General features: G+C 41.7%; 1 protein-coding gene and 1 pseudogene across 1 annotated transcript in view; one reads left to right on the forward strand and one right to left on the reverse strand.

Annotated features, from left to right (window-relative positions):
- C2H9orf135 (chromosome 2 C9orf135 homolog) overlaps nucleotides 1-4,969 on the reverse strand; it is a 109,174-nt gene extending 104,205 nt beyond the window's left edge. Inside the window, exon 1 of the mRNA XM_032895453.1 lies at nucleotides 4,786-4,969. Within this exon, the coding sequence (XP_032751344.1) occupies nucleotides 4,786-4,937 (152 nt within the window). The 5' untranslated portion in view covers nucleotides 4,938-4,969. The remainder of the gene's footprint in view (nucleotides 1-4,785) is intronic.
- Nucleotides 4,970-10,555: 5,586 nt separating this feature from the next.
- Nucleotides 10,556-11,575, forward strand: LOC116893745 (annotated as a pseudogene).
- Nucleotides 11,576-23,298: the final 11,723 nt, after the last annotated feature.

The raw sequence follows: 23,298 nt of genomic DNA on the forward strand, positions 1-23,298 counted from the left end.
TATGACCAAAATAAATCCTTCTTTCCCTAATTTCCATCTGTCACGTTTGGTGACGATGATAAGAAAAGCTGACACAATGGGGCACATTCAGCGCACTCAGGTGGAAAGAGCTATCAGAGAGCTACAGAGAACCACGTTGAGGGACAGTGTATCCCACCAGTGACTGTGGAACGATAAGTCTAAATCAGAAGCTGGAAAGGATGAGCCATCAGGCATAGGAAAAGCCAGGTTGGAAATAAATCTGCAAGCAAGTGTTCAAAAAAGAACAAATTCACCACCAACAGCAGGCCAAGTAGCGAGACAAGAATAAGAATCTGGACAAGGAGGTCTACACAATTCTGGAAGGCAAACTCACCTGCACTATTGACCATCAAATAACCCTGCTCCCATGATAGACACACGTGGATCTGGAGAAAAGAGAATGTGGAGGAAGAAGGACCTAGACACAGTGGGATTGTTCCCAAGTTGCCTATTTTAATCTAAAACAAGCCATTTAAAGTTAGAAAGGTAGAGAGAAATTCAACTGGCATGTTCAAATTCTTCCGAAGTAGCCAACGGTTAAAAAGTTATGGGGATCAGTTGTAGAAAATAAATCTTATTATATGCATTTGGATCATATGCAAATTTTTACTTTCTTTTTTGAAACATGTTCATCTCTATATGTAGCCCAGAGAGACCATGAACTCATAGCGATCTTCCCGCCTCAGGATGCCAGGTGCCGGGACTGCAGGCGTGCACCACCCTACCCACCAGTATGCAAATGCTGGGTTTTACTACCCACTAGATAGTGAATATATTTCCATGTCCTCAACCTACTTTACACTGTAATAAATGCACATGCGACATTATAATTTGAAGAATTATAAGAAATAAAAATAGCTCTTTAGAGTAAAAGTACTTGTCCCTGCCTTAACTCAAAATCCCCTTGGGATCCACCAGTCACTGATGGGCGTGTCATGTACTGTAAAGATTGCACAAGTGCAGACGTTTTTAAATTCCCCTCCAATGCGTTACTTACTGTCCTATGGGCCCAAAGATCTGACAAAAGGCAACTTACAGGAGGGAGGATTTATTTTGGCATCTACCATCAAAAGACACAGTCCATCATGGCGGGGAAGGCATGGCCGCAAGCACTGGGACACCTAGTCATGGCGCAACAATCAGAAGACAGAGAAGGGGATGTCAGCATGTCACTCAGTTCATTTGTATTCAGTGCCGCGCCTGGCCTGTGGAATGGTGTTGCTCAGAGGAGTCAGGGCATGTTTTCCCCACTTAATTAAACCTCTCTGGAAAAGCCCTCACAGGCAAACCTCGTCTGAGGCATTCTTCATAGCTCATTCTAGATTAAATCATAATTAGATGATTAATCGCACGTTGTGTTCTTCTAAATTCACTTACACAGAAAGCAACCAGCATGTTTTAATCTTACCTTGTTAAACTAGATTAGCTATGAAAGTCAACACTAGTTTTATTAAGGATTTGTGTTATAGTATAGCTCTTAGGATCTTAGGAAAAGCTCTGACTCAGGAGTCTTAAGTTACAACAGTAAGCAGGACATATTTACTGAAAATTTGGCTGTTATTCTTTATTCCAGGAAGAACAATATTCTGGAGAATTTTTTAATTGGAATTTTTAAAAGTATTTGTGAAAAGCTACAGCAATGAGATATTGCTTGTGTTAGTTACTCTTCTGTTGCTGTGAAGGCAAACCAAGCAATGACCAAGGCAACTAAGAAAAGCAAGCATTTAATTGGGGGCTTGCTTACACTTTCAGAAGGTGAGTCTATGACCATCATGGCAGGAAACATGGCGGCAGGCAGGCAGGCAGGCAGGCCTGGCACTGAAACAGTAGATAAGAGCTTCCATCCTGTCCATAAGCACGCAGCAAAGAGAGTAGACTGGGCCTTGTGTGGGCTTTTGAAACCTTAAGACCCACCCCCAGTGACACCCCTTTTTCAACAAAGCCATACTTCCTAGTCCTTTCCAAACAGTTGTGGGAACTAAACACGCAAATATATAAGCCTATAGGGTTCATTCATATTCAAACCGCCACAGCTCCAGCACTCTGTGTCTTTTGGGTTTCCACCTGTCTCATCCCTACCTGCTCCTTCTGTAACAGATCCCCAGACCTTAGTACAGCTGAAGCCATGATGGAAGCTCAAGTCAAGTCTTGGTAGCACATAGGAGGCACCACAGGGCAAAATGAGAACTAAGACCTAATCCATCCAAGCCCACAGTTCTGAGAAAGTTTCCAAACGCACTAACCCTGCTTTTTAGGTTTCTATAGTTTCGCTTCCGGCTAACTGTTCTTACCAACTGAGATGTGTTAACCTAAGATGTGGATTTTGTACTTAAAAGCTCACCATACAAAAGGATTCAGACTGCACTTTGGGTTCTGCACACCCACAATAGTACTGACTGGGTTATAAAGACTGCCTATTGGCTTAAACCCATAATCCGATTAGTCTTCTCCAGTGAATGCCTCCTAACATTTGTTCATTTATGTGATAAGCATTTACTCCTCTCTCACTGTGTTCTTATCACGTACCCCAGGGCCTGGTCTTCTCACTCTGTGACAGTGACAAAAAAAAAAAAAAAAAGCCACCTTTAATACTTCCTGTCTTGAATTCAAACTATATGCTTCATGTATAGAAATCAGACAACTGAGTCTTTTCCAAATGTGCAGTAAAGGGTTAATAAGATTCCTCTTGAGTTGCTAGGTTAAAGTTGAAGGCATGGAAAAAAAGAGGAAGACCTCATGAATTTCAGTGACACGTAAGCTGGGCCATGTGGTTAGGAAGGGCTTTGTCTCTGTCTCTTTATCCTAGGATGTAATGGAGGTACAGTGGGGGTAGGGTGGGGAGACTGCTGGCCAGTAGACCTTTACATAACTGTAGTTGGGCCCTCAGAGATATGAGGACTCTAAACACTTAGGCCAGCATCCACAAAAATCATTATTAAACACATTAAGAGTGACACATCAAATTACCCAAACTCCCTCTGTTTTCTATTTGAGGACACAAACTTAGGCCTGTGCCTTGGAATGGCTCTCCATCTCCAGAGGAAGGCCTTAAATACACATGCACTCCCTGCTTGGGTAACACAGCCATGCAGAGATCTGAGAGTCTCGCAGAAATATTACTTCCCCCCTTTACCTCTAGTGTACTATCCATGTCCAAATTAGCTTTCATAAAAATCTTTAAAACAATGAAGTTCCCTGCCCCCACAGTGATTACATTTAACTCCCACTTTCCCTTTCTTTTTTCCTTTTTTTACCCCCTTCTTCTTATGAGATAGGAGGATGGCACGGGGAAAGTGTAACACTCAAGGTCTTTAGTCTGTGACTGAGACAAGAAAGAAAAACAATTAAAATTACAAATTCGTAAAATCAATCTGAGTCCTTAACTAGATATTGCCATGGAGACGAGAACAGCATCTGTCTCCATGGAGATCTGGATGGATTTTCTTTCTTTAAATTATTATAATTTGTTACCAGGTGCCAGATTGGCCAAGGAACAAATGAAAATGAATGAATGAACAAATGAATGAATGAATGAACGAATGAATGAGCAAACTCTTCTCATATGAGAGAATTTATTAAAGTAAGTATAATTTGTTCTGTTTCTAATTATTCCAACGAGTGGATGGATATCCTAGGAAACGATTTTCTCTCACTCAACTCAGAATTTCTCATGGCAATGGCTTATGATCTAGTTCTGTGAATGCTAGGAAAGGAATGGGCAGAGATGAATTCTGGGAAAGGTATTTCTAACTGGAAGCAGCAGGCTGTGACTAGGGTGGTAGGCTCTATCTCATTAATATCCTAGCTGCGAACAGGACATGGGTCTCAGGCGATGTCATAGATTAGAAATGGACCAGAGACATTCCTTAACCTCCTTCCTTTGTCATGTCTACCTTACAAAGCTGGTTTGGATAGGTGAGTGAGGTCAAACAGACTTCTATTCCATGCCAGACAGAGAGAAGCAGAGAAAATCCACATTTACACAAAAACGAAGAGTAAATCCAAATTTCTCCTAGATACATGCTGCATTTGTACCTGCAAATATATAAGGCCCCTGGCGAAACACTGAGTTGAAGCAGACATCAAAATGTTAAGCGTAGACCTTAACAATTGTATTTTAAAATCACTAATAAATATAATTCAAAAAACCTTTAATTGTGTCACAAAATAAGGCAATCAACCTTAAGGCCTCCTGGTTCTTGCCCTGTGTGAGTTCCTGTCCCAACTTCCTAAAAATGATAGATATATGGAATGTAAGCCAAATAAAACCTTTTCATCCCAACTTACTTTGATCATGATTTTTTTCTCATCACAGCAATAGAAACTCTGACTAGAACAAACTGCTTATAAAGACATCAATGATTTTTTTCTATTTCTGTGTCCCTAATATGTATTGAAGTGCATGGCATATAAATACTTCTTGGGTTGAACTTGTGATCAAAGGGAAAGCCCTATACACGTTTTGGGAATGGCTAAAGTGGCTTACAGTAGTCCTCTCTATCCTTTCTCACCAGACACCAAACTGTTCGTATTTCTGCTCACTTTGATATGGCCGCGGCCCTGTGATAGATCTGTTTCCCCCTCTCTCTTCTCTCTTGTTCTTTTTATCTCTTTGCCCTCCATTTCTTTGATTTTCTTATCTTTCTGGTTCTTTCTTTCCCACTATTGTTTATTCTGTTATTCTGATACTCTTTCCCTGTCTCCTCCAGGGTCTTTCTCCACTCCTTCCCTAGGACCCAAGAACTGCGAGAGTATTTGGCTCACCAGGAATACACCAACACTGGCCCCGAGTATTTCTTGTCCTGAGAGCGGAGAGTTAGGGAGCCTTTGCGCTCCAGCAAGTCCGTGGGTCCAATTTCATACCACCGCTCTTTACGCTTAAAACACTCGTGACATGAGCTATTGAAGGTCGCCATGCCTGCGCTGCAGTTGAGAACAGACAAGACTGGACTTCCCTCAGCGCTAGTCCAGCTCTTGGTAACAAGAACCAAGATTCTGCGTCTCTTGTCTCCTAAGCAACCTAGGAGGGGTCAAGAGAGGGGGCGGGGTCAGTGGAAGGTGGCAGTTTCTCCGCCTTACTATCCGGATCACCTGCCTTTTGAGTACTGATTAAACTACATTTCCCAGAATACAGTGAGAGAGACAGGGTTCGCAGATTTTTGAAAGGGGACTGCATGCTATAGGATTTGTAGCTGCCTAAGTTACCTAAGCAAGGGAAAATAAAGGTAGGTGGTGCAGAGAATCTGTTAATGAGAAATAGCCCAGTTCCAAGCCTGTAGACTGGGACTGAACCTGTTGTTTTGAGCGCCCATCTTTTGTTACCACCACATCTCCACTCACAGCTACGTTTGACTAAAAGAGAGCAGAAGAAAACTACAGTCCTTCACTATGACCTCTCTGCATGGTTCTATGGCCAATTAAACAGTAGAGCTATTCAGGACATGAGCTGAACAACTGAAGCCGTCAAAAAGGTTCCGTTCCAGTCCGAGATGGTTCTCTTGACCTTCTTCCTCTGACAAACAGGCCAGGGTAGGAAATGTACAGGGTGGGGGAGGGTTGAGGAGATGGGGGGGGGTGGTCTTAGTCCCTTCGGATTATGGAGGCCAAACTACCTCTCAGCTGTTTTAGACCAGTTTTCAACTCCTAGAGAACCACCAAGGCTTCTTCATTGTAACATCTTTTTGTAACATTAAGTTTTTGTCGTTATTGTGGTGCGTGTACCCAGTACATGGTCCCCCCAGTGTTGAATGCACGATTGAATATGATATTGACTACCCTTTATTCGGACTTCCACTGGTGCCAGAAGGTTCTGAAAGATCTCCTGTCTGGGGAGGCATAACAGACATCCCTAGTACTTGTACTCAGGAGGCTAAGGCGGGAAGACTGAGATACATACATAGGCTTCATCTAATGTCTATTTTAAAGAAGACTTAAAGTTCATATCAACCAATTAGAATAGAACTTATTTGGTTCCTGAGTCAAATATAAAATCTGGAAAAAATTAAAATGAGTCCTTTTTTTGCACCACACAAAAATTCATACTGAAGAAAACGTAAAAAACAAATCCGCATTACAAACTGATTCACTAATCAAAGATTATTGTATTGATGTTCTAGATTAAGGAGTACTTCTGGATCTTATTTCACAAATTTGATTACACACAGCTCCTGGGTGCTTTTCTGTGACCTTTGGTCATGGTGTGGGGACCTGGGGACAGGCCAAGATGGCAATCCAGTCTACCTGAAATCAAATACATCGTCTCCACTTAGCAGCTAAGAGTCAGCAGAGGGCCAACGGCTGCTACTTCAGTCTTTCTGATAAAAGGAGAAACAGAAGTGAACTGTAAAAAGGTTAATGAAAGCCACATATTCAAGTCTATCCAATCAAAGCAGAGAATAGTGCTGGGGCAGAAGAAAAAACAAAACCACAACCACATTCCCTCTATGTGTTTGTCAGTGTTCTACTGCTGTGAGGAGACACTGTGATCAAAGCAACTCTTCCAGAAGAAAGCATTTAACTGGAGGCTTGCTTACAGTATCAGAGGTTGGACCATTGATAATGGTAGGGCTCATGGTGGCCTGCGGGCAGACATGGTGTTGGAGGAGGAACTGAGAGTTCTACATCCTGACCCCCCAAGCAGAGAGAGAAAGAGTGAATTTGGGGCTCTCATGGGTTTTTAAGACCTCAAAGCCTATCTTCTGTGATCCACCTCCTCCAAGAAGGCCACAACTACTCCAAAGCTTTATCTCCCATCCTTTTCAAATAGTACCGCTCTCTGCTAAATAAGCATTCAGATACATGAGCCCATGGGGGCCTTCTTATGAAAACCACCATGTTATACTCCCCAGTCCCTATAGGCTTGACTTTAATAGTCCCCACAATGTATAACAGTCTCAACACTGTTTAAAGTTCAAAGCGTCCTCTGAAAGTCAAGGCAATCTCTTTAACTCCAGCCCTCTGTAAAGTCAACATAAAAAGATAGTTCACTTCCAACATGCAATGCCACACAATGTATTACCACTCTAAAAAGGGAGGGAAAGAAGCATAGTGGGAAATACTGGACCAAAGCAAGACTGAAAACCAGCTGGGCAAACTGCAAATACTGCATGTCCACGTCTGATGTCAAAGAGCTCTTCGGATCTCCAATCCCTTTTAGCTTTGTTGGCTGAAACACGCTTCTACTTCTGCTGGTTCCACACTGGATTTGTAGTTCTCCTCAGCAGGTGTCCCAACATAGTCTGTTATCTCCAACATCTTGAGGTCTCAACCTTGAGGGGGAGGAGGACAGAGAGGGGAGAGAAGGGGGAGATGAGGGGGAGGAGGAGAGGGGAGATGAAGGGGAGAGGAAGGGGAGAGGAAGGGGAGGAGGAGAGAGAGAGAGAGGAGGAGGAGGAGAGGAGGAGGGGGAGAGAGAGAGAAGGAGAGAGAGAGAGGGAGAGAGAGAGAGGGAGGGAGGGAGGAAGGAAGGAAGAAGGGATTGAGGGAGGGAGGGAGGGAGGGAATGATTCCATTCACAATTAAGACTGGTCTTTCCACATCAGGTAATAATTTACCTGGGAAAAATGTTTACCTTCTCATCCACCTTTTTCCCAACCTAATAGCTGGGTGCTTGTGCTCAGTTCCTAGGAGAGCCCTATCTCAGCACCTTCCAAGTCAACAGCAGCATGCACTCACCCAGTTATTAAAATTATTTTTCTTTACCAGGTCTTTATGTCTTTGTTTCTTCCTTCCTTCTTTCCTTCCTTCCTATCTTTCTTTTTTATTTTAGAATTGCCTACATTTTTAATTTTTTAATGATTTAGTTTTATTTTATGTGCATTAGTGTTTTGCCTACAGCTGTGTATCACATAAAATCTGTGATACACAGATCCTATGTGAATCTATTGGATCCCCTCAAGTTGGAGCTACAGACAGTTGTGAGCTGACATGTGGGTACTAGGAACTGATGAACCCAAGAAGAGTCAGTGCTCTTAACTGCTCAGTCATCTCTCCAGCACCTACCAATGCTCTTTCTATCAAGCTAAGAGGCAAAAATTTAGAATAGCTGAAAACTCACTTGTATTCTTTTTATGCCAATTCAGTTTAAATAGATTTAAAGTTGCACTTCAATTATATCATCCCTATAGTTGAAGAACTAAGCACTAATCAAGGGTAGCCATTGTTCTCCACACACAAGGACCTCTCGGCATGGGTCACTACTGTGTGGTACTATATCACACATAAAAATGTTGGAGCCCACATGTTATATCAAATCATATACTCATTCATTCTGAGCCTCTCCATCATCAACCTCCCTCTTCCTTCCCCTCTCCCTCATCCTTTTGTGACCTTTTCTCCTTTCATTTATTTGCTTTCCAATGCCCCGTTGCTTGTTTTCATTGTCTCTTCTTTTATAAAATTCATTTACTTCCCCCTCTGCTGTCTCCCTGATTTCTTACTCTCTTCTTATAACCATAGAAGCAGTATGAATTTGGGAGTCCGAATCATTTCTCAGCATGAAGAGGAGGAGGAAAGAAGATGAGGAGGAAAAGGAGGAAGAGGAGGAAGAAGAGGATAAAGAGGAGGAAGAGGAGAAGGAGGAGGAGGGAGAGGAAGAGAAGGAGGAGAAGGAGGAGGAGGAGGGGAGGAGGAGGAGGAAGAGGAGGCGAAGGAGGAAACTGACATGGCTCAAAGTTATATACAAATGTGGAAGAAAACAAGCCGGACTATCAACACAGTCCTATAAGCCGGAGCCTAAGTTTATGACCCTAAGTTTATGAACTCCTGAAGAAATCAACTCTGAGAAAGGCATCAGTCTGTGCTCTTTTCCTCTAACTTCTAGAAAATTACCAACAGTTCAACTCCAACTGCCTGTTTTAGAACAATTTTAAATCTGAGCGTGATTCCTCTATGCTTCTAGTTTGGACTGTGAACCAGTCAGCCTCTACTTGCCCTCAGGCTCATGTCATTAACTAGTATTGATTAAGTGTTAGAAAGCAACAGGCATTTTTTTTCCAGAAACTTTCACTAGCAACATGGGATTGATTTATTAAAAATTCAACATCTAGTATTCTATAATTTATCATTCCCCTTATTTTAATATCTAATCTAGCCAATAAGTAAAATTCCTTGGCAGAAATGTCCCTAACTATCGTGATAAAAATTTAATTTTGTAGAATAGTAATGACATGCTCTAATGTAAGTGTAGATTAGAGCCTTTCTTAATATTGTACAAATGGTATAACCTTAATTATTTAAGGTCTAAATATCCGCTGTCACCAGCAGACTAAGGAGCCTTTCATTTCTCCTTTTTTTTTCTTTTAACCCCAGTGTGGCTTTGATTTCTAGAAGTTTCTGCACTTGCCAGTAGCAAGGAGGAGACGATTTAACTACCAAGAAATTCAGGTCAACATTGCTGAAGCTTTTCTGTTCATGTTCTTCAATCTGGACAAAGGACTCTCATCCCCCATCAGAGAAGCAGCTCAAAAGGAGGGAGAAGAATTGGGTGCCTATTTGCTACTGGTGAAGGTGGACGTTTTTTTTCTTTTCCCAATAAGCCCCGCCCATAGATGCTCAGGGAGGATGATGGGTAAGGAACTGACCGAGGTTCTTATGAGTCCTGCCAGTTCGTGGCTACCTCCATATTGCCCATGAGGTTGAAGGGCTCAGGTATGAAGCTAAAAAGCTTTCTGATCCTGATTGAGAAAGAAAAAATCCAAGGAGTCGGGGGCGGGGTGGAGAGAACAGATCTTTCCGCAATCGCTTTAATGTTAGGTCTAGGAATTCTCCAAGAAATGCCAGTGATTTCTAGATAAAGTTCCTTTAGGTCAGTGACTGAGTAGGTACATTCTTCATATCACTCTTGTCAGGGAGCTGTCATTCACACTCCATAGGTCAGACAGCTATCCTTGGACTCTTGTAACTCGGTATGCAGCTCAGAATTCCAGGGATACTGCTAGTGTTAACACATGAGACTCCCAGGTCTGATACCTTCAGGACATTTCTCTATTTCAGCCTCTGACTATTGAAGCAAAGAGGATCCTAAGAATCTACAGAGCCATTTCTAGAATTCCTGCCCCAATCCAAGAAAATAGGAAGCAGATGCGATGTTGACTCTGTGTTTAGATCACCTCACACACACAAAAGGAGGTTTTTCTGATTAAAAGAACCAACTACTTGACTTTGGGTTAATCAAAAGAGATTACACAGATTCTTATCATGAGAACAGTTTCGCGGGCTCTGACAGAAGAAAACATTGGAGGCATTTGAGGTGCAGTTGCCAGCACAGAAGATAAAAGGGTTATTCAAAGTCTGAAGGAAAGATCCAGAAGGCTAAGAGTGGAGTACAGCTGACCATTAGCAGAAGAACATAGATGTCAGTCCTACAACCTCAAAGAATGGAATTCTACCACTGTATGTGAATTCCCTCCCCCAAAGCATCCAGATTAGAAGGTGACTCAGCTGGCACCTTGATTTGAGATTTATAAGACCTTCATAACTCAGCTCCTTCCTGTTCCAGAGACAGCCGCATCTTCTCTTGCAGTGCCAGCCTCGTCTCATAGACAAGATGGTGAAGGTCAGTGTGAACAAATTTGGCTGTATTGGGCGCCTGGTTACCAGGGCTGCCTTCTCTTCTGCATCTGGCAAAGTGGACATTGTTGCCATCAACGACCCCTTCATTGATCTCAACTACATGGTCTACATGGTCCAGTATGACTCTACCCATGGCAAATTCAATGGCACAGTCAAGGCTGAGAATGGGAAGCTTGTCACCAACAGGAAGCCCATCATCATCTTTTAGGAGCGAGATCCCGCTAACATCAAATGGGGTGACGCTGGTGCTCAGTATGTCCTGGAGTCTACTGGCGTCTTCACCACCATGGAGAAGCCTGGGGCTCACTTGAAGGGTGGGGTCAAAAGGGTCATCATTTCCATCCCTTCGGCCGATGCCCCCATGTTTGTGATGGGTGTGAACCACAAGAAATATGACAACTCCCTCAAGATTGTCAGCAATGCATCCTGCACCACCAACTGCTTAGGCCTCCTGGTCAAGGTCATCCATGACAACTTTGACATCATGGAAGGGCTCATGACCACAGTCCATGCCATCACTGCCACTCAGAAGACTGTGGATGGCCCCTCTGGAAAGCTGTGGCGTGATGGCCGTGGGGCAGCCCAGAACATCATCCCTGCATCCACTGGTGCTGCCAAGGCTGTGGACAAGGTCATCCCAGAGCTGAACAGGAAGCTCACTGGCATGGCCTTCCGTGTTCCTACCCCCAATGTATCCATTGTGGATTTAACAAGCCGCCTGGAGAAATCTGCCAAGTATGACGACATCAAGAAGGTGGTGAAGCAGGCATCCAAGGGCCCACTAAAGGGCATCCTGGGCTACACTGAGGACCAGGTTGTCTCCTGCGACTTCAACAGCAACTCCCATTCTTCCACCTTTGATGCTGGGGCTGGCATTGCTCTCAATGACAACTTTGTAAAGCTCATTTCCTGGTATGACAATGAATATGGCTACAGCAACAGGGTGGTGGACCTCATGGCCTACATGGCCTCCAAGGAGTAAGAAACCCTGGACCACCCACCCCAGCCCAGCAAGGATACTGAGAGCAAGAGAGAGGCCCTCAATTGCTGAGGAGTCCCCATCCCAACTCAGCCCCCAACACTGAGCATCTCCCTCACAATTCCATCCCAGACTCCCATAATAATAGGAGGGGCATAGGGAGCCCTCCCTTCTCTCTTGAATACCATCAATAAAGTTCACTGCACACCCCCCCCCTTAAAAAAAGACCTTCATATCTCATCCAAGCTCAGCCAGACTTCTGTCTTACAAAAATTTAAATTATTACATCTGAAGCTCATTGCATTGGTAGTAATGTGTTTTGCATCAATAAAACTAAAAGAAGTGACATTTTAGAAAGCATCATTTAAGAAAAGCAACCCCTGAAGACGTAGTGTACGATCCATGCCTAGTGGGAAAAAACCACAGTGGAAAGAGATGAGGATGGAGTATGTTACCGGGCCAGCTTCCTGTGACTGACATAGTAGAGGAGGGTCAGAAGAACCTACTATTATACTCTCTCTGACGGTGTGAATGAGTCTCTTTATCTTCTTTGTCAGGAGATATTTTCGATTTTAAATAATATCTCTTGCTCCATTTTAATTCTTTTGACCCCGAGTTCTCAGGTTTTACATTAATATTGTAATATCTACTCTGAATTGGGGAGCATCTTTTGCTCCTGGCTTGTTTGCTTTTTGAGACAGGATCTTGCCCCACAGCCCAGGCTGGTCTCTAATTCTCAGCCCTCCTGCCTCCCTAGTGCTAGGATCGCAGGCACACATCCCTATCCTATGCTTTGGCTTAACTTTGTACACTTTGTTCATTTAGAATGAGATAAGTTCGCAGGAAGAAGGTAGTGAACACTTTCTTTTTATAAAAGCACTTAAACTGTTTAATTTGATTGTTATAATTCGTGTTTTATATATGTAATATCTATGTTTTATATATTTTATAAACAATATGTTTTTTCTCCTCCTATAATGGTTTCCTGATGTGTTCTCATTTCAGCCTTTTCTATGGGACATTCCCATCCCCCACTATAGTTCTCATCAATAAAAACAATACTTTTGCTTCTTTAGCAGCTCTTTTGAAGTTCTTTGAGCATTCTCGTTAGCCCGCGGTTCTCTATTTATCCAGATCAAGAGTGAAATGCTATTCTTGACATTATGGGAAATGACAGGGCTGAGATGAAGTCATGGCACCAATAGACACTTATCTGATTAGGCTGAGCTGAAACTAGTTTGTCGTCAATCCCATTTGAAATTACTTGAGACGTGGAATTCATATAATATCCCAGGCATCTCAGAGAGAAATGAAATGGCCTCAGATAATGCAAGCAGAAGTGTTTTACCTGAATGGAAAGACAAGACTGCCAGAGTTTCCTTCCTTATTGGTTATTCAAGAGAAAGTTGCTGAGAGCCATCAGAGTGGGATGATTTCAAACTGTGTGTAAAAATCAATTCAGTATTGACAGCCCTTCTCTCTCCCTATTCTAACAGACCCCAAAGGAGAAGGACTGGTTCATTTTCCTTCAAGGGACTTCAGCATCTTTCAAATCCCAGAATAACCTCTGAGCCCTGCACATGGTGTCCTGTCCAAGGGCAGATTGGCTGTAGGAAAATATCGACAAGCCCTTCAGCAAGTTTCCTAACTCATCACTGCAGCAACATCAGCAACACAGTGAGAGCAGTTTCAAAGATTAGTGTGGAGAGAGAAAACTGATGCTCATGAAGGCAGATTGGGAGAAAGTGCAGTGGCCAATTGTTTGCTTTGTGTTCCTGGCTCATTCTACTTCTCCAATTGCAGAAAGCTTTACAGCAGACCTTCAGTTTTGGTCATGTGACTCTCAGAGGCTTTGAAGAAACATTTACTCTGGCTCTACAGGGCTAGGTTTTAAAATACAGTTGGACGAGGATGCAGCAGTCTGGAAGATGAAAGGCAACAAATGGGACTGCCCATGCCTGAGGTTACAGTACCCTTGCAGCCATATTGCTGTATTGAGACACTAGGAATGCAAATGAACAATGGTCAGACCACGTATAAGAGTGGAACTCTGCTCCACAATCTCTAACAACATGCTCACAGAATCCATCAGCCTGGACAAAGCAACCTGTTGTAAGTCAGCTTCCACAGGAAGCTGCATACTACCATTAGTGTCCCTGTCATGGGAAGGACATGACTGATGTAGTCTCTTCAGGATACACAGATGACTTGAAGAGGAAGCCTCATAAAGAAAACTCTGGTGACAATGAAGAAAACAAGCATGATCTCTTAAATGTTCCATGGAAAGAAAATCAGTGTATAGTGAAAGATGTCCCATGGAAGAGGCGATTCAGTGTTCTGCAGCCTCCTTGGGGTATCACGATTCTACCTAGATATTTTCCTTGTTTTATTGACAACATGGGTTAAGAGTTCCCCCAAAGGCCCATGTGCTACCAGTGTAGTAACATTGACAGATAGTAGAATCGTTAAGAGATGGAGCCAAATCCAAGATAAATGAGAGGTTTACGACTGTCAGAAGCACTAATGCTAGGCTCCTAGAGTGAATTAATTCCTGTGAAAATTTATATAATGGAACAAGCTCATCCCCAAATTCATTCTGGCTCCCTATGTTACCATATGACTTTTCTTTTCAGATATATCTACAAGGTTGCCATTTAACCTGAAGATTTTTCTTCACCAGAGCTGAGCAGGTGCCTGACATAGGCACCATGTAGAGCCCCCAGAATAGTGAGCCAAATGAATCTATTTATAAAGTACATGGTTTCTGGCATTTTGCCATAGCAACAGAAAACAGACTAATAAAGTTGCTAAACCCCATATTATATACTTGTTATCTTCAAAGGTGAAACCAACAGAAACAGAGGTGAAGCATGGACAGCAAGAGCATACAGTATGAGTAGAGAGCTGGGAAAATGTTACTTAAATGATATTTCAGATAAGAGGAATAAACCAGCATGCTTATAGCACATTAGCTATGATTAATATTATAATCTATGATAAAGCTGGAGGTTTCCCACATTAGAACTTTTGGGGTTAATGTGACATGGATTTCAATGTGCTTCCTGGACCATGCAGTCCCCCACTTTCTAAATGGACACTGCTAATCTATTACATTTTATCCCTAGAAGCTCATCTTTGGCTGTCCTATTTCACACTGTCCCTATGCTCCAACCGCTTATCTCCATCATACAACCCTGGGTTTTCTTCTGTTAGAAGGATAAGTTTACCTTTTTGTCATTGCCTACCCTCTTACCATCTTCTATAAAATATAATTACTCAAGGCTACTTCTCACTGATACCCTGCATCTCCAGCTCCTCTTACAAGGCCTAGCACAATAATATTCTGTGAATCTGTGAGCTTGCCTGTTCTGGATGTGGTCAGTGCTTTGAGAAAACTTGTGGATATAGGCATAATGTTATTGTGCATTGTGTAAATATTTATTCTTGTACTCAAGTGCTGACCTCTGTGCCCCCATACCTGATGGCAGTCATATTCGGAGAATCTCCTGTCTCAATGTTGTATAAACATTGCTTCCCAATTATTTCCTGATTGGTCAATAAAGAAGCTGATCAACCAGTCACTGAGAGGGGGATAATTTGGGAGCAATGTTTACACACATTGAGATGGGGGAATTATCAGAATAAGGATTACAACCTTAGTCTATGAGGGCACAGAAATCAGAATAATACAAAGAATAGCCTTTATGCAGAACACAATAACATTATGCCAGGCAGGCATTATGTATCCTTTTAAAGGAAGATTCACAGAACATTAATTATTTGGCAGACTCAAATCTTCATTATCAAGAGAAGCAAGAAGACTGCAAATCAACAGGAATCTTCTTAAGTTCTATGAAAACTCAAGACCCTTCTCTTTTGGTGTGGTGTTATTGTCCATGGCCCAGACCATCTGCCAAGTCACCACCATATCTTTCTTTGAGGGAAACAAGATACATGACTCTAGCTTGTTGATGTTTCATTTGCTCAATTGTGTATTTTAATTAAGTCGTTAATTTGAGATATGATTGATACCACTGATAATGTGTGTCAATATCTTAACCCAGTTAGACTGCATTCTGCAATTTCTCCCTGATCTGCTTCCCAACCTTATTTTCCTTCTTATTGTCAGTTAATTGTTTTCATAATAATAACTAAGTAATTCATTTTCCTCTTTAAAATATCTTCTTCAAACAATAGTATTCACTGGCTTTTTTACTGGATGGTGACCATTTGTTTATTGATATAAGAGCTGTTCATATACTAAGAATTTTGATCATATATCATGTATATTCCCAAGTTTTCCCCTTATTTTGTTAGTATTTTGGACTTTATCAACATGAAGGGTAGATAGAAAGTCTTCTATCAATATTTTTTTGTTTTAGATTTTGATGACATGTTTAGAAAGATTCTCTCGTCCACCGAGATCAATTATAAATATCCACTAATTTTCCCCAAAGAATCCCAGACACAATTTTAGGTAAATTTAGGATTTCTGTGTGTGTACATTTTAACATTTGGTCAATGAAAACTTTACATTTTAAATAGAAATGTACTTAATTCACATTAAAATCAACATGAGCAATGATGATTTCCTACAGTACTTTGCCGTGTCAGTAAGGTCTCCTTCATACTGGTTTACTCCAGCTAAATAATGCCTCTGTCACTCACAGCTAGCACAGTCACAGAAGTAGCCATCAAATACAAATGTCCATTCCAACATATGCAAGAATTCTCAAGCCCACAAGAAGTCCAAGAGGACCAATAAGTCAGGGGGGATCAAACATGAGGGGGAAAATTGCATAGAGAGGTGGCAAGGCTTCATTCATGGACTTTCTTTTGCCCTAGACCAGGTCAGAGTGATCCTAGCTTTAAGCAGCAACAGTTTCAGGAAACACATATGCTACCTAAAAATTAACAAGTTTGGGAGGACTAAAAAGACAAAAAACTACTCATTGTTCTTTCTCAAAACATGCACTTGTGGGGAAGTCAGCTTTTAGGGCTCTTATAACAATTAAAACAGAAACACCTACTTAACTCTCACGATTGTAATTTATGAACTAAATGGGAGGGAAAGAGTAATCAAAGTGATTTGTATCTAAGTTCATCTGAAACATATCCTCCCCTCCCAAAGACTGGTACTCTTTGTCTAAATGTGAGGGTTTGAATGAGAATGCCCCATTATGCTTCAATATTTGGTCCCCAACTGGTGGAACTGTTTGTGAAGGGCCAGGAGGTGTGGCTTTGTTGGGCGAGGTGAGTCAGTTGGGGTGGGCTTTGAAGTTTCAATTATGCTGGCCATTCCCGGTGTCTTTTTCTGTCTTAAGCTCATGGATCAAGATGTAAGCTCGCAGCTATGGCTCCAGAATCATCCCTACTTATCTGCTGCCATGTACCCCATCATAATGGCCATGAACTCTACTACCCTCTAGAACTATGAGCCCCAATTTAAATGCTGTCTTTTGTAAGTTGCCTTGGTCATAGTGTTTTGCCACAGCAATAAAGAACAACTAAAACACAATATATATATATATATATATATATATATATATATATATATAATCTTTGGGGTTGGAGAAGTGCTTCAGTGGTTAAGTGACTGACTGCTCTTCCAGATGAGTTCAATTCCCAGCCCTCACAGGTCAGCTTATAACTGTAACTCCCGGATCTGACACCCTCACACAGACATACATCCAAGAAAACACCAATGCACATAAAATAAAGATAATCATATAAAAGAGAAAAATTATCTTTGATTAAAATCTAAAATCTTTTACTATAAAACATCAACAAAAAAGAATCAGCTGGTCTTAATTTTCAAAAAAAAATGAATTGACAATAACAAATTTAATATTCTTACAGAGTGACTTTTTTAAAGAAATTGATTTAAAATTAAGGATGCTGGTGTTTGAGGTTGCCCTGTTTTGAACAAACAATGCAATAAAATGCTTGGCTTTGGATTTTCCGTGTGCTCTGTGAGAAAAGGCAAAGGAGGAAGCTTCCTGAGGATTTAAAGGTAAGAAAATAAAAAGTGAAACTTTAGAAAATCAAAACCGGTTTGACCAAGGACACAGCTGGAAAGGGGCATAATTAGGACCAGATATAAGGCTTTGGGATCCTATTTTTACTCTGTCTTCTGTTTACTTTGCTTTCTATCAAGTTATCAGCTTCTAGGGTTTTGATACTGAGGATCAGTAATCAGCAGGCCGCAAATATCTGCAATGGTTTGTTATCAGTGGAACACGAAGAAGGTAAGACTGGGCTAAGGAAAACCACAGGCGTGTCCTAATCCTTCTATTCCGTCTGGCTTCGAGACAAAAAGGAGAAGACAAGGTGCAAAGCAAAACTGATGTGTGACACCTAGATCCTAGAAGAAGCTATCTCGGATTTCAAACAAAAACACAAGTCAGCCCTTTGCTCTCTGGGAAGCATGCAGGTTTCAGAGCTCAGCGGAAGAGAGTGGCCTCTGTTACAAATTCAAGCCCCATCTTAGATAATTTGTTGTTCTGCCAGTGGGTTAAGGTGCTTCCCAAACTCCAATTCCCTCCTCTAGAAAATAGGAAAAATAAAGGAAATAAGGCAACCACCATTTAGCACTGCTAAGGACGAGCGTGAGTGGTGTGGAGGGAGCATTTGGTGCCGTGCTGGGCACATGCTAAGCAGAGCGATCTTTCTCACTGTGGTTTTTATCACAATGAGAAAGAAGGAGTGAGACAGTTCCAAGAGGTGCGTCTATATCCTTCCATTCCAGAGACTGGGCATTTCTTCCTTATATGTCTTTGCTCTTGGATCAGAGAGTAAATTCTGATAATCACAGAATTTAGAGACAAAGGAAGTCAGACTTGAATGTGCTGTATAATTTCCAATCAGTAACTCAATCTCTTTAGACCCATTCCTTATGCCTAAATTGAGTGTATCAATAATCAGGAGGGTTTTGTGAGCTAAATAAAATAGAAGGGTATGAAACAGTATTTTCATAGAAACCCCCCCTCCAAAAAAAAACCCTCTGTAGACTCTAAAACTCCACAGGATCCAAATGTAATTACTTATTCCAACTACAAAGGTGTGGCCATATTGTTATTTCAACTGGCACCACTGCCAATGCTGCCACCATGACTATTTTTCAAGGCTCACTTTTCACATACCCATCGCTTAGAGGGCAACTACAGGCTTCCTTATTTTGACAGACATGGGTAACAGATGAGAAACCTTCGTTTATTCATCATCCTTAATTACCCAGGATTCGGAACCATTCTGACTTCAGCTCTGTGCGCTACTCAGAGGCTTTCAGGGGCTGAGCAAGGAACCTATCTGACATCTCTAAGGTTACAACCCACCCCTCACTGCCGTCTTCATAATCAAAGCACAGGCATCTACATCAGTAAGGGACTCTGAAAACAGCTCAGATTGTGTTGCAAAAAGCCCCTTTGTCAGGAATAGGTTTTTATTTAAGTCAGCAATAGATAGCAACTGGAAGTTTTTAAGTCTAGAGTTGATACAGTAATTTTTCTATATTAGAAAAGTCCTCTTGGAAGGTGTATAAACGTTAAGAGGAATCTAAGCCTGGAGGTACAATGTGTATAATTAACATTATCAAGAAAAAGAAAGAGTAATATTAGAATTACGCCTTTTAAAGATGGCAAGCATCAAATTGTCTGTTACATATGACTAACGTTTGTGATCAATTATATGATTAACATGTACTATTAAAACAAAATGAAAAGGCACAGGGAAAAACAAAGTAGGAGAATCAATTATCCACAACCTACCTCTAAGAAAGAGACATGATTTATGTTTTGGTAGGTATGTATCCTTTCAGCCATTTAGTCTAATGCATGATATATATGTATGTATGTATGTATGTATGTATGTATGTATGTGTGTGTGTATATATATACATACATATATATATATATATATATATATAGAGAGAGAGAGAGAGAGAGAGAGAGGTGGGTTAGAAAACTTAGACATGAAAATAAATAAAAGACTTAAAAACTTGTGGAAGGAGGGATGAAGGTTAGAACTACCTCTGTAAGAAAGAGCTTTCATGGGAATTCATACTAGTAACTTTTCATGCTACTAGGAAAAAAAATTTCTCTGACAAAAGCCTCTTCAAGGGGAAGAATTTACTTTGATTCACAGTTCAAGGGTGTACTTAGCCATGGAGGGTGTTGCAGGGGGTTGTTAATCACACTGTGAACCCCAAGATTGTGTTGTGTACTAGAAAAATCTGTTTCTAGTTGTGGTGTGCCTCAGCCCTAGAACATACCTTTAATTCAAGAGCCTTCTATTCGTTGTAAACAGGATTAAACAAAGTCAGCCATAGGTCAAAAGGCAGGGGGAAAAAGCAGTTGACAGGAGTGAACATGAGAAAAAACCATACAGAGTAAGAGGGAGTCAGGACAGATAGATACACACACACAGGAAGTAGAATGGAGGGGCATTCAGTTTGAGGGATTTTGAGATAGTGTGGAACAGGAGAACTTCCTTGTCCTTTTGAGGCATTCACTGGCTGTGGAGGAAGGTCAGCTGGGTGCTTTCTCTGCCTCTCTGAGCTAGCAGGCTTCCACTCCAATATCTGGCTCCCAAGTCTTCACTGACAAAATCAAATGTTTGAGATTTTATTTAAAAGCAACAGGAGAGGAAATCCTGTAGCAGAATCTTGAGACAGCTGATCTTACTGCATCCATAGCTAGGAAGCAAAGAACAACAAAAGCTGACACTCACATTCCCCTTTTTATACATTCCAAGACAGAGAACATCACTACCCTCCTGTAGGGTGGGGCTTCCCACTCAGGTCATTCAATCAACAAAATCCTTCATGGTCTAAAGAATCTAAGCAATATACCACAGATGTGCTTGTCTAGCAGGTAATCCCAGATCTCATTGAGTATTAACCATCACCGGATTTGAAACTATAGTCCAAAGTTGGTAAGTGAAATTCTTCAGAAGAACCAAAGGGTAGCTATGAGGAATGGCCCAGGGCTGGGAACAGAGTATGCAGTGGTAGACCTTGAATTTAAAAAAAAAAAATGCTGAGGAGCCGAAGACTTACTGGTCAAGAGCATTTGCTGCTCTTTCAGAGGACTGGAGTTTGTTTCCTAGCGCTGGCATCTAGGACTAGTAACCCTGGCTCCTGGGGATCTTGGCACCCTCTTGTGGCCTCCAAAAGTGCCGTACCTACATGACCTCTAAGACCATGTACAAACAATAAAAAGTTTTTTAAAATAACTAGAGCTACACGTCACCTATTAAATGACCTGTGCTCTTCAAAATAGACAGATCAACCATTCAGCTACAGTTGTCCATCATAGTGAATTTAGAATATTTACTTCATTAAAAAAATAGTTGTCCTCCTTCCCTTAGCCTTTGCCCTCCAACTTCCCTCATTGCCCCAACTCTAAGTAACTTCTATTCAACTCTTTGTTTAAGTAGATTTATATATTCTGGCTTCTTGACATAGAATCACCACATATAAATCTTTATAACTATCCCTTTTACTTAGTAAAATATTTTCAAAGTTTATCCATGTGATAGCATAATACCTTACTTTTAACTTTTCTGTGCTAATGTGCCTGATTTTGTATGTTACATTGCTGTTTATTGCTTTTGAAATATTAAAAAAAAAGTCTCTCTTCCCCTGCCCACTCCAGAGACAGCCACACCTCCTCATGCAGTGCCAGCATCGTCCCTGAGACAGGATGGTGGAGGTTGGAGTGAATGGATTCGGCCATATTGTGAACCTGGTTACCAAGACTACCTTCAACTCTGGCAGAGTGGAAGTTGTTGCCGTCAGTGACCTCTTCATTGACCTCAACTACATGGTCTCTATGTTCCAGTATAACTCTACTCATGGCAAGATCCATGGCAGTCAAGGCTGAGCATGGGGAATTTGTCCTCAATGGAGCAAGATCCCACCAGCCTTAAACAGGGTGTTGCTGCTGCCAAGAATACTGTGGAGTCTCCTGGTGTCTTCACCATCTTGGAGAAGATTGGGGCCCACTTGAAGGGTGGTGTCAAAGGCTCATCACCTCTGCCTGTTTTGCTGAAGTCCCCATGCATGTGATGGGTGTGAACCCTGAGAAGTATGACAACTCACTCAAGATTGTCAGCAATGCTTCCTGCACCAACTGCTTAGCTTCCTGGCCAAGGTCATCCATGACAACTTTGGCACTGTGGAAGGACTCATGACCATACTCCATGCCATCACCAGCAGCCAGAAGACTGTAGACTACCCCCAGGAAACCTATGGCATGGTAGCCAAGGGGCTGCCCAGGACTTCATCTCGGCATTCACTGGTGCTACCAAGGCTGTAGACAAAGCCATTGCAGAACTGAATGGGAAGCTCACTGGTATGGCCTTCTGGCCTGTGTGGATCTGACATGCTCCCTGGAGAAAGCTGCTGAGTATGACGATATTAAGGAGGTTGTGAAGCAGTCTTGAGAGCCCACTAAAGGGCATTGTGGGCTACACTGAGGACCAAGTTATCTCCTGTGATTCTTCCAGCTCTACTGCTGGGGTTGGCATTACTTTTAATGACAACTTCATAAATACCATTTTCTGATAGGACAACAGATACAGCTTAGCTATAGCAACCTGGTGGTGAACCCCATGGCCTACGTAGCCTCCAAGGAGTAAGAATTCCTATACCACATGTCCCAGCAACAGCATGAGAGGAAGAGCGAGACCCGTAGCTGCTGAAGGAGTTTCTGTCCCAACTCAGTCCTCAACACTAAGCATCTCTCCTCACAGTTTCCATCCCAGATCCCCAGAAGAAAGAAAGTGGCTTCGGGAACACTACTTTCTTGAGTGCCATCAATAAAGTTCTGTGTACTCTTCCAATATATATGTCTAAGTCAAATATATTTTATTCATATTAATAAATATCAACAGAATAATGGTTTTTTTGTAATTTTTACTTTAAATTGTGTGCCAATTAGCTTGTCTTATGACAGGCATTGTTGGAAGCATTTCTAGTATTATCTTAGCTAATAAGTACAATAAATCCTTGAAATATTACACTCATTTTATACAAGAAGAAACTGTAGCGATTTTTAGACGAGATCACAGAATCGTAGGGCCTTTATTGGAAGTCAGACATCTGCTTCTAAAGCCTTCATTCCTCAGAACAGCAAACAGAGACTCCTTCACCCTGGGGATACAAACCTCAATCAGCAACTCAGCAACACAGAGCACCTCATCTTTACACAGTGTGAATAATTTAAAATTAAAGACTGCGAGGAGAGAGAGAGAGAGAGAGAGAGAGAGAGAGAGAGAGAGAGAGAGAGAGAGAGAGAGAGAGAGAGATTGATTACTAGTGATTCCAGACTACAGAAGACTTCATTACAAGTTGTCTCGGCTTTCCTCTGAGACTTGGTTCAGCATGATGGCTGAGTGACAAGTCACCTGGCTTTGCCTAAGGCTGTGACCTAATGCAAGATACCCTTACATTATTACAGCTGCTCCTTTGCAAACTGCGAGACATTAGGAAATCAAGTCACCTTTCCTGGTCGCAGAGAGTCATGCTTGGGCACACTAACTCTTCAGCAGACAGGAATATTTGCAGATATGGAAAGTCCTCCCATTTACACAAACTGGAGCCAATGAATCAAAATACTTAGCTGTTCTGTATTTGCATTCGTTATTGATACGTGTTGTTTTCTGAAGGACTAGTTCAGACTAAAGAATGGGCCACTGTTCCTGTGTGACTCTATATGGCAAAAGAA

The sequence above is a fragment of the Rattus rattus genome, chromosome 2 (genome assembly GCF_011064425.1).
Source record: "Rattus rattus isolate New Zealand chromosome 2, Rrattus_CSIRO_v1, whole genome shotgun sequence".
Classification (NCBI taxonomy): Eukaryota; Metazoa; Chordata; class Mammalia; order Rodentia; family Muridae; genus Rattus; species Rattus rattus.